We start from the raw sequence: 12468 nt of genomic DNA, 5'->3' as shown, positions 1-12468 counted from the left end.
CACAACAGATCAGTATTGTAGTACTCGGTCACTATGTGTTGGTTATATGTGATCTTGTCATGGTGTGGTGGTATTTGTCTCTTGTATGTGGTATTGTTTAGTCAGTATGTGGTCTGGTCATGATGTGACTGTATTAATCCCTGTATGTGGTATTATTCAGTTACTGTCTGGTCTGGTTATGGTGTGACGGTGTTTGTCCGTTGTAAGTGGTATTATTCGGTCACTTTGATGTGGTAATACATGGTCTGGTCATGGTGTGGCGGTATTCCCTGTATGTGGTATTATTTGGTCACTATGCGGTGGTAATATGTGGTCTGGTCATGGTGTGGCAGTATTTGTTCCTTGCATGTGATATTATTGGTCTTGGTATAGTGGATTGTGTTGTGTATGGAGGTCACTTGTTCTCTCTGATATCAATAAGGATAATATTCTTGATTTCCAACAGAGATAAAATAATTGAATGTTTAACCCCTCCTTGTCCTGTGACTATTACACAAGAAGCAAATAAGCACTTACAGGGGTTCTATGGTGAAAACAAATAATCATCTATTCAAAGGCCATGTTCACAAATTCAGTATTTAGTATTTTGTCTCAGTATTTGTAAGCCAAAACCAGGGGTGGGTGATAAATTCAGAAGTGGTGACGCGTTTCTATTACACTTTTCCTCTGATTGTTCCACTCCTGGTTTTGGCTTATAAATACTGATGTAAAATACTGACCAAATACTGAACGTGTGAACATGGCCAAAGGATAAGCGATAATAAGTTATTGATTGGTGGGGGTCCAACTGCTGGGACCTGCACTGATCTGCAGAATGTGCAACTTTTATCCCCATTAGTATGGCACGTCATGTACGACTCGACCACTTATACATTCATTCCCTAAGGGGCTGCACTTGGCTTTTTCCGGAAGCACCCAAAGAGGATGAATGCAGCTGGATTCAGACATCCTATCTGTCGCTCCATTTTAAAATGGGGATAAAATAGGGATAAAAGTGCCCTTTCATGGATAAAAGTTCCCTATTCTTCCGATTATTGCAGTTTCCAATGCTTGGATTCCAGCAATCAATAAGTTATCACCTACCTAACATATCGATCGGTGACAACGTGTTTTCATCAAAGAACCCTTTAATGCAAATTACCGTAATTATACATCCCAGTTATGGTGGTGTACAGTAGATGTGCAGGAGCCTCCTTTGTTTTACTGTCGATACTGTCGATACTCCACTGTATCAGGGATAACTATCAACAGACATTTGCATACAGCTGTTGGGTGGTCCCTTAGGGTCAATTACCACTGGGGACCCGACACCCCAGTCTGACCCTGCTTGTACGAGATATGAAATCCATGGGTGCTTCTTCTAGTAACAGTGCTGTGCCTGCCCATAGCCTTTTTGTGGTATTGCAGATCATGACTATGCATTTAAATGGTGCTAAGCCTCAACCCCAGACTACTTACAAGTGTGGGGGGTGGATCTGGAAGAAAGCCGACATGTTTTTCTTATAGTATACAACCTCTGAAGTTCCTTCTAGTAGAATTACATATGGTCCAGATGATGCAGGCTGTTTGTAAACAGCCTTAAGGTACATTTAGATTGTCCAGTGTGCTGCATTAAACGATCGCCAACCAACAACATGTTTGCCGGTTGGCGGTCATTTAATAGGCTGTTTAGACAGGCCAAATGTACTTTAGATATAGATCATCTACCATTGTGCTTGGCAGTGCAGGTACTGTTTACCCAGAACAAGGTGCTGACGAGTAAGACGATTGGGCAAATCAAAAGATTATTTCACCAGACAAATGAACATTTTGTCGAAGCCTGTTTAGACTGCAAGATTATTGAAAAATGAGCATTCTTTGGAATGATTATCATACAGTGTAAATGCACCTTTATACTCTATAAACTTTATAATTTTATAATTTCCTACGCTTGTGATTTCATAATGTTGAAAAGTCAAAGGTTAAGGTGCAGTAAGGATGAGGTGGAGCTAGAAAGTGTAATGCACAAGTTTGGTCTATAAGGTTTACTCATTTGGCTGATAAAGTGACAATAAAAATGGAGAGAGAAAGCCATTCTCATTCTGTAAAACGTATTCAATGAAGTTCTTCATATATCTTGCCAGGATTGTTTCATCCATAAGCAGGTAGGATGATCATGCTAATAGCTTAAAAAGTCAATTACAATCGATTTGTTAATGCAATGGAGTTACAGTACCTCTAAGCCTTAAAGACTTGGCTGACTTTATCTAATTACAGAAAATGCAGTAAATTGGAATTTAAACGAAGGGGAATGCTCAGACCTGCTTACCGATGCAATATAAAATTTATGTTCGCTCTTAAATCCTGTCTTGTTTTTCATCTAAGCTAATTCAGAATTTTGTGCTGAATAATATTTCTTTATCGTGGTCAGTGACTTTAGGCACTGAACTTCAAATTGCCTACAGGTATAAAGTGTAAAGACAAAATTCTGCCTACCATCAGCCACAAAGAGAGGGAGATTAGAAGTTTAATTTATACAATGCATGTTATAAATGGTTTGTCTAACTTCTAAAAAAAAAAGTAATGATATAAAGGAAATGTAATAAAAAGAAGACCAAAACCTGGTGATCCAGAGCTCCTCCTTTGCTTACTGCAGCCAGTATGTGACCATAGCAGCTAATCGGTGACTGGCTGTGCTGAGAAGCCATGGCAGTGGAATTACTGCAACAGTCACACAATTGCTGCTGCTACACAAAGGTCAGAATGGGCATTTCGCCAGTGTCAGAATGAGCCACTCTTTTGAATGCAAGGTTAGAGGAGTTGTATTAGATTCTTCTGGTACACGGTGTTTTATACTACACTGTGATGAAACCCTAGTCATGCACAACAAGTGATTTTTGGACTTATTATCAGTTTCCATAGAGCTGTATCTAATCCTAATAGTTTCAACTTAAAATGGTTTCGCCAAAATTAATTGTTATTGTAACTAGAGGGACCACACTAGTAAAAAAAAAAAACGTAGAAAGCAAGGCCAAAAACTCCCCCAGTGTTGCCTGTAGGTAGTCAGTATAATGGGTTTTACATCTAACTTTTATATATCAGACTATCTATCTATCTCTATTACAATTATCTCTGTATCAATCAATATCTAACAACCTGTATCTATCAAGCTGTATCTATAGTATCTATCAAGCTATATTTTTTATATATCAGACTATTTCTATACTCTGTATCAATTGTTATCACTTCATCAATCTATCTATTATCTATCACATATCTATCTATCTACCTATCTACCTACAGTGGGGAAAAAAGTATTTAGTCACTAGGTCCTCCCTTGTGGTTCCGGGATTTTTGTCCACCGTTATTGTGATCATTTTGACCCCACGGGGTGGGATCTTGCGTGGAGCCCCAGATCGAAGGAGATTATCAGTGGCCTTATATGTCTTCCATTTTCTTATTATTGCTCCCACAGTTGATTTCATCATATCAAGCTGCTTGCCTTTTGCAGATTCTGTCTTCCCAGCCTAGTGCAGGGCTACAATTTAGTTTCTGGTGTCCTTTGGCAGCTCTTTGGTCTTTACTATAGTGGAGTTTGGAGTGTGACTGTTTGAAGTTGTGGACAGGTGTCTTTTATACTGATAACAAGTTCAAACAGGTGTCATTGCTACAGCTAATGAGTGGAGGACAGAGGAGCCTCTTAGGGGTTGGGATCTGGAGACTGGCTAGGCCACTACATGACCTTCATATGCTTCTTACGAAAGCACTCCTTCATTGCCCTGGCGGTGTGCTTGGGATCATTATCATGCTGAAAGACCCATCCACGTTTCATCTTCAATGCCCTTGCTGATGGAAGGAGGTTTGCACTAAAAATCTACATGGCCCCATTCATTCTTTCATGTACATGGATCAGTCATCCTGGTCCCTTTGCAGAGAAACAGCCCCAAAGCATGATGTTACCACCCCCATGCTTCACAATAGGTATGGTGTTCTTTGGGTGCAACTCAGCATTCTGTCTCCTCCAAACACGACTTTTGTTTCTACCAAACAGTTCTACTTTGGTTTCATCAGACCATATGGCATTCTCCCAATACTTTTCTGGATAATCCAAATGCTCTCTAGCAAACTTCAGATGGTCCCGAACATGCACTGGCTTAAGCAGGGGGACTCGACTGGCACTGCAGGATCTGAGTCCCTGGTGGCATAGTGTGTTACTGATGCTAGCCTTTGTTACGGTGGTCCCAGCTCTATGCAGGTCATTAATTAGGTCACTAGGAGAAGTTACAGGTCTGTGAGAACCAGAAATCTTGCATGTTTTTAGGTGACCAAATACTTATTTTCCACCATAATTTGCAAAATATGTCTTGCCAAATCAGACAAGGTGATTTTCTGGATTTGTTTTCTCATTTTGACTCTCATAGTTATGGTCTACCTATGATGTAAATTAAAGGCCTCTCTCATCTTTTTAAGTGGGAGAACTTGCACAATTGGTGGCTGACTAAATACTTTTTTTCCCCACTGTATTTATCTATCTATCTATCTATCTATCTATCTATCTATCTATCTATCTATCTATCTATCTCATATCTATCCATCTATCTATCTGTATCTATCTATCTGTATCTACAGTGGCTTGTACCCCTGCTCAAAATTTTTATTTTTGCGAGAAGTTTAGCAAGCTGAAGATAGAATGATCTCTAAAAGGTCTAAAGTTATAGATGACACATTTAATTTGTATTTTAGGCAAACAAAAAAAAAATATATGTTGTCATGTTTTACATTTTAAAAATGACAAAAAGGGAAATGGGCTGATGCAAACGTCTGGGCACCCTTGGAGATTTGTGTGCTCAGAAAACTTTGACCAAGGTTTCCAACCCAAATCAGCTTGTTAGGGTTATGGCTTGTTCACTATCATTAGTGTTAGGAATGGCCAGGTGATGCAAATTTTCCAGCTTTATAAAAACCCAGCCTCCTCTAACCGTGTGCCAAAAACAGTATCCCATGGGTTCTTCTAAGCAGCTGCCTAGCACCCTGAAAATGGTGGAGGCCCACAAAGCAGGAGAGGAGAAGACAATAAGAAGATAGCAAAGTGTTTTCAACTTACCCTTTCCTCATTTTGAAATGCAATTAAGAAATATCAGTTAACAGGAACAGTGCAGATAAGGTCTGGAGGACCAAGCAAGAAGACCTGCTTGTATGATTGCTAGAGCGGCAAAGAAGAACCATGCATGACTACAAAGGACGTTCAAAAAGATTTAGCAGACTCTGGAGTTTTGGTACATTGTTCTACTATTCAGAGATACCTGCACAAATATGGCCTTCAAGGAAGTCATCAGAAGAAAACCTCTCCTGTGTCATCACTATAAAATTCAGCATCAGAAGTACAGTATGTAAAAGAACATCTAAACAAGCCTGATGTTCTCTAGCAAACTTCAGATGGTCCCGAACATGCACTGGCTTAAGCAGGGGGACTCGACTGGCACTGCAGGATCTGAGTCCCTGGCGGCATAGTGTGTTACTGATGCTAGCCTTTGTTACGGTGGTCCCAGCTCTATGCAGGTAATTAATTAGGTCACTAGGAGAAGTTACAGGTCTGTGAGAACCAGAAATCTTGCATGTTTTTAGGTGACCAAATACTTATTTTCCACCATAATTTGCAAAATAAATCTTGCCAAATCAGACAAGGTGATTTTCTGGATTTGTTTTCTCATTTTGACTCTCATAGTTGTGGTCTAACTATGATGTCAATTACAGGCCTCTCTCTTCTTTTTAAGTGGGAGAACTTGCACAATTGGTGGCTGACTAAATCCTTTTTTTCCCCACTGTATTCCCAACATAATTATTTCTGTCTTCTTCTGCCGTGAGATGTCTCAATACTTCTCCTCAGAATTCATAATTAATATTTGATCAAGCATATTGTTTTTTAAAAGCAATAAACATGTTTTAATTTGTTAGCATAGAAAAAGACAGTGCAAGGAAAGCGACTGTACTACTTTCAATAAAGCTCTCTCTTTATGACACTAATGACGCCATTAAAGTAATCTCTTTGCTTTAATAGGCTCCTTTTTCCTTGACGTTGTTTAATTGTATTATCCATTTAGTCTTATCATGGTGGCTTCCTAGAGAATAGGACTTGCATAGTATATGGTTTTAATGCTTCATCTTTCCAGCCTTGCCAGTGACATGACAAGAAGGATGTTGCTAGATCGACAAAATCTCGTGACTGCATGCTATAGTCAGCAAGTTTAGATAAAGAATTTCCAACATGTATCATGTACAATATCATCAAATATTGCGTATACGAGAGATAAATGATAGATAACTTTTTATAGATAAATAGGTAGATGCAAAGATAATTGATACAGAAATAATAATTGGTACAGAGATAGATAATAGACCGATATATAAAAGATAGATAGCTAATTATTGATAATTATTGACTGATATATAGATTGATAGATGTGATGATAGATAGATATAGAGACAGTGGGATGTAAAAGTTTTCACACCCCTCTTCAAAATTACTGTTATTGTGAACAGTTAAGCAAGTTGAAGATGAAATGATCTCTAAAAGGCCTGACATTAAAGATGACACATTTCGTTTGTATTTTAGGCCCTTAAAATTGTCATTTTTTTACATGATAAAAATTAGAAGAAGAAAATGGGCCGATGCAAAAGTTGGGGAACCCTGCATGGTTAGTACCTAGTACGCTTTTTGTAGCCAGTCACGAGTCTTTCAGTTCTTGTTTGAGGAATTTTCATCCATTCTTCCTTTAAAAATTCTTCAAGTTCTGTGAGATTTCTGGGTCGTCTTGCGTGCACTGCCATTTTGAGGTTTGGCCACAGATTTTCAATGATGTTCAGATCAGGGGACTGTGAGGGCCATTGTAAAACCTTCAACTTGCGCCTATTTAGGTAGTCTATTTTTTAATTTGACATGTGTTTAGGATCATTATCCATTTGTAGAAACCATGTTCCTTTGGACTTCAGCTTTTTTACAGAAATTTCATTGAATCCATTCTTCCCTCTACCCTTTAAATGTTCCCCATGCCATTGGCTGCAACACAACTCCAAAGTTTGATCACCCCTTCTGTGCCCTTTTTTCTCCACACATACCGTTGATCATTGTGGCCAAATAGTTCTATTTTAGCCTCATGGATCCACAGGACTTGTTTCCAGAATGCATCAGGCTTGCTTAGATGTTCTTTTACATACTGTACTTCTCATCTTTATAAGTCGGAGAACTTGCACAATTGGTGCCTGACTAAATACTTTTTTTCCTCACTGTATCTAACAACTAATAACTCCTATTTAGCATCTACTTAAATGAAAACAAAAGAATTCTAAATTGACACAATATGCCAATGACAGGCCAAGAACGATATGAAGTGTAAAAGATAACTGACACCATCATTAAAGGGGTGGCACACAAATATCATGTATCACCTATTCATAGTAAAGCTCCACAAAACTTGGAAGAAGTGACTATTAGAAAAGGAAGGTCACACTTTTCTCTGTCTGTAAGTGTAGTTGGTCTTTTAATCAAACCCTGCAGCACACTGTGCAAACATTAGAGGTTATACTATTAGGACTCACAAGAGTGTTTCCAGATGACCACTTTTAGGAGAAATGATCAACATCAGATTGGTGGGAGTCCAACACTTGACACTTCAAATCAGATGTCTGAAGAGACTGCAGCACTTGCCCACGTGCTGTTGTATTTTAAGTGTTTATATTGCTTGGTATACCTGCATGCCCATCAACTTAATAGACGCTATGCTGGGTATTGCAGCTATCCACTTGAATCAGAGTGCCGAAATACCTAACACGGTCACTACTAAGTAGGTAGCATGCAAGGTAAACACTGATGAGGCTGCAGACCACTCCTGAGCTGATGAGGAGTGGTGTCCAGAGTTTGACCACCACCAAGCTGGTCATGTTTGAACCCATTTAGAGAAGCCAGACAAAACCTGTTAAAAGCATGATTAAAAGTTAATCTTTGTACCTTGGTCTCTGTCATGCCATGACCGACTCCCAGCTGCTGGTGAATTTGGAGAAGGGTAGAAGTCTCCAGTTGGACTTGGCTCCATATTCTCATCTATAGAGATGGTCTTGGGCCTTTTACTGTTAAGATAAGTAAAGGATTTAGTTTCGTGAACCATTGAACACACTTATCACTGAAGACATTTAAAACATCATTCCAGCATTTTTTTTTAAATTGCAGTGCTGGAGTGGTGCTACTAATCTAAGTTTTCTGCCCCTACTCTCATACCTATTGGTACTGCTTTGGTCGTTTTCCAGCAGTTTCTGGCCTGCTGGACCGCTCCAGTATTTTCTGAAGTGAGCCAAACTTTTGAAAGTCTATGACAGCCTCGTTGCCGCTCATGAACTAGCATTGAGAGCTTGTGACTGTTACTTTGGACGTCCAGACAGTCAGAAAGTGCACTCACAAGAATGAACAGCGGGACAGGAGCAGCACCAGGAGGAGCTGAAGATGGCAGGTGTAGAGTATAAAATTGGATGCAAAAACCTTACATTAGTAGCACCAGTCCAGCACTGAAATAAAAAAACCGCTGGAGTGAAGCTTTAATTTTAGAAATTCTAGGAGTTTGTGAACGTTCGTCAGGAAACTGAATGTAACCCTTTCAGAGGAAGGAGTGACGTGCGGACATTTATGTGGCACATAACAAGAATAAGGTCTGATGCTCTTTTAATGAGGAAATAGAAGAGGTTAGATCTTCTTGTGGTAGTTTTACATTCCATGTGGATAAACTTCCTCTCTATGTTTAATTGAATGGACACAACCTTGTATGCCTTTCCGTTCAGTCCCATTGTATGGGTCATCCCTGTTAGTAGGAAAATATTAAAAAGCCGTTCTTTGAAGGGAAACTTCCTCAGTTGAAAATGATCCTTCCACTGTAAGGATGACCTTGTAACGACTGCCATTATAATAGAACATAAGTGTAAATTTGGCATTACACTGACACTGGCCTTTTAATAATTTCACATTAGCAAATGATGAACAAAAAGTCCCAATCTTAAGTTAAACTTACCATGCCCCACACATTAACATAATCATAGAAATGATGAAGTTTTAGTATGAATTACATCAACATGAACTGAGCAAATCCCTTCTGGATCATGAGTTTAAAATGGTATTTCACAACATTTTTTAAATGAGCCCAGCACAGTGGCCAAATAAAAAATAAAGGTTCCTCATCTGTCGTTCCTCTGGTATTGCTGCACAGCTCCTTCTTCTGGGTCATACACCACATGTCTACTGCAGGCACTCAATGGACACAGCCTTGACCAATACGTATTATACAAATAGCAGATGATAAGTAGGTCGGTAACTTTTTTCTGTAGTTGGTCACCAGTCTGCGCCCATTAAAAGTAGTTGTGCTCGGCTATCAACATATTTAACCTATAATCAACTTTAAGCTCTCTTAAAGGGAATCTGTCAGCTTATGCATTCTGCCCAAACAATGGGCAGCATGAATCAGAGCCTGGCTGCATGATTGTAGCCAGGTATATTTTTCTCTGAAACGCTGGCAGGATTTAAAAAACATTTCTGGTTTTGGGCCCCCAGCTGGCACTCGTAGCGCTGCTAAAGATGACTGACAGGTATCACCTGAAGCGGCACTGGGAAAAGCCAGTCCAGAGCAGCGTCAAAACAGTCATTGTCCTCAGATGGATCTTCTAGCTATAGCTCTCTAAAACACTTTTCAGAGAAAATTATACATGCCTCTAGTCATGCAGGCAAACTCTGGATTCATGCTGCCGTTGGTTTAAGCAGCATAGATCAGCTGACAGTCTCCTTTGAACTGCTTTCTTTAAGTAGGTATCCATTTATTTTCCTTGTATTGTTTTATTTTTACATTAAACACACAACATCTATATATTTCTAATAAAATATTTTGTGACCGATTCTTTAAGGTTATTCAATAAAGTCAGGTATTCTTCATCATATCTTCATCCCATAGAATGTAAGTCCGCAAGGACAGGGTCCTCTCCCCTCTGTACCAGTCTGTCATTGTAAATTTGTTTACTGTTAACGATATCTATAACTTTGTATGCAACCCCTTCTCATGTACAGCACCATGGAATTAATGGCGCTATATAAAAAAAATAATAAAAAAAATAATAATAATCATATCCAGCACTCTAGTGCTTCATCAGACAACTGTGAATCTGTTCATGTTGGCGGTTTTGTGAGTTAGCCAGTGCTTTTGTCTTTTTTATGTTAAGAATCATGGAATTTAGAAAAGCTATTCTTGCCTTAAAGAAAATCAGAATCCCTATAAACCAAATTATAGATCAATGAAGTCTATGAGAATTCTGCAAATGGATCATGATGTAAATAGAGCTATAAGGTTCATGTACACTGCACAATTTGTGGCGAACAGGCCTTTCCGGGAACTATCATTCAAGATAATCGTACAGTATAAACAGGCTTGTGATCACTCAACGAACAAGCAAAATGCTCACTTGTTGGGTGAAATAAACTTGTTGTTTGCACGAAAGATCATTGTATTTGGCAGTACATGGTCATGACTAAACAGAATCTGTGCCTTCAAGAATGGCAGTCTATGCGCCCTGAATGGTCTGTTACAGATCGTTCAGTGCCAGGTGAAGTGGGATAGGCGTGTATAAAGAGGTTATAAAATAACCAGTGGCCAGTGAACATGTTACCAGTCAGTGACTGTTTAACACCGCGCATGACGCGGTGTAAATTCACTCTTAGACGCTTGTCATACAATGTATGTAATTGTTGTACCTTCAGTTTGATATTATTACATCATAGATTTTATAAAAGCTAAAATGGAAAAATATTTATAAAAGTAACTTAGCAGAATGTTGTCTCCAGTAGATCCCACTTTGTACTATTGCTTTACTGTCACTTTCATCCGTTACCTGCTCGGTGGAGAGGATAATGACCTCTGTAAGCTGACCGCCGTGTTCATATCATGATAGTATGGCTGGCTTAGTGGCTCTCCAATTGGGAAACTGACACCAGAGCCCTGTGTTATGGGTGCTGGAAAGAAAACACAGCTAGTTACTTATACAATGTCTACTTTTTAGTCAGAGTTTAATTGCAGAAATAGTTAATCTGACTTAATTTCCAAATGAGTGAGACTGCTATTTTAAGGCTACACCATTTAACAATCCATTCACATTTCCTTCATCTTTTTGAAAGAATATGACAAAAAGTAGAATTATTGAGCACCGTAGACCCATGCCGAATGCTTCCATTAAGTATATCCGATGGCATTTGGTAGTAGCAAGTAAGAGCTTGCATAGTATACAAAGGCTTGGTGTGCTGAGTGTTGCTTTGTATCATCAGAGACCTTGGGAACAAAGTCCAAATGAATAATTCTTTTGTTTTAAAGATGACGGTGTCCCTAATTTATGCATAGTTCAATTATTTCTTGATGAATCGTTAATTAGATGTGACTGCTGGCTCCCTTTCACTCGGGAACAACACTTCCATGCTACAGTATGTACTGCATGTGGGGCATCAATCAGTGATACAGGGTCAGATCTCTGGGCCCCACTAAACTCACTGCATGCAGATAGTTCTTTCAGTTAGCCCTGCTGGAAAGAGAGATGGTGATGACAGAGGTGGATTCTTTGCATATTTGGATGAGCAGCAGAGTGCTTTTCTCTTATATCTTTTCGAGGGATGCCTATTCAAAGCTACCCTTATACCTGAGAGGAGAACACAAGCGCAAATGGCTTATATGTATAAACTATTTTCATCCCGTATGAATCATGGGGACGAGAGTAAACAAGGTCTCCAGAGAAATAGAGTGTGAATAAGGCTTTGGCAGGGATCGCACCACGTATGGACAATACAGTTGAGGTGTAATTAAAACAAAACTGCACGAAAATGAGTGAAATCATATCCACATTTGTAACCATATTTATGAAATAAGTTCCCAACATGGCATGTGGTGGAAGTGATCATTTAGTGTTTGCAACTGGTAAAGCACGTCACAGTCTCTTGTGGTTTGAGGTAAATGAGCGGCTAAACAAATGCCAGATGAAAGAAGCCCGCCACAACCACAACCCAAATGCTATTATTAGAGAAATACAGTGTGACAAGCAAGGAAGCGAGAATACACAGTGCCCTTGTGTATCACGGACCACAATGTGTTGTGTGCACTACTACCAACTAACTTCTCCAATAATATTTCCTTCAAGGTGTCCATATGCAAGATTAGTCACTAGAGGGGGATTTGACATTCGGGGCATCCATATATTTGTAAGGGTGGAGATGTGATGAAAGATTGTCACCCCATACACTGCAGAGTGTGTCTCCTGATGCAATGTCAATACGGTCTTATCACTGCACAGAACAGTGGTGCTTATCTCCAGGAATTCTCTCACAAAATACATTGTCTTCCCATTACCGAGATGATGTCAACTTCCCTTTACATTGACACAGTGGAAAGGTCAGTAACATTCCTTCTGTGCAGCTATCTGTGG

General features: G+C 39.3%; 1 protein-coding gene across 5 annotated transcripts in view; it reads right to left on the bottom strand.

The window, feature by feature from the left end:
- NFIB (nuclear factor I B) overlaps positions 1 to 12468 on the bottom strand; it is a 314972-nt gene that overhangs the window by 116193 nt on the left and 186311 nt on the right. For all 5 annotated transcript variants that reach the window (XM_073572167.1, XM_073572171.1, XM_073572166.1 and 2 more), the window contains exons 5-6: positions 10894 to 11014; positions 7985 to 8103 (exon numbers count right to left, since the gene is read on the bottom strand). In XM_073572167.1, coding sequence (XP_073428268.1) covers positions 7985 to 8103; positions 10894 to 11014 — 240 coding nt within the window. The remainder of the gene's footprint in view (positions 1 to 7984; positions 8104 to 10893; positions 11015 to 12468) is intronic.

The sequence above is a fragment of the Dendrobates tinctorius genome, unplaced genomic scaffold, assembly GCF_039654945.1.
Source record: "Dendrobates tinctorius isolate UK_male_01 unplaced genomic scaffold, ASM3965494v1 ptg000031l, whole genome shotgun sequence".
In the NCBI taxonomy this organism is placed as follows: Eukaryota; Metazoa; Chordata; class Amphibia; order Anura; family Dendrobatidae; genus Dendrobates; species Dendrobates tinctorius.
The sequence above is the reverse complement of the archived record's forward strand: the minus strand, read 5'-3'. Positions and strand labels throughout refer to the sequence as shown.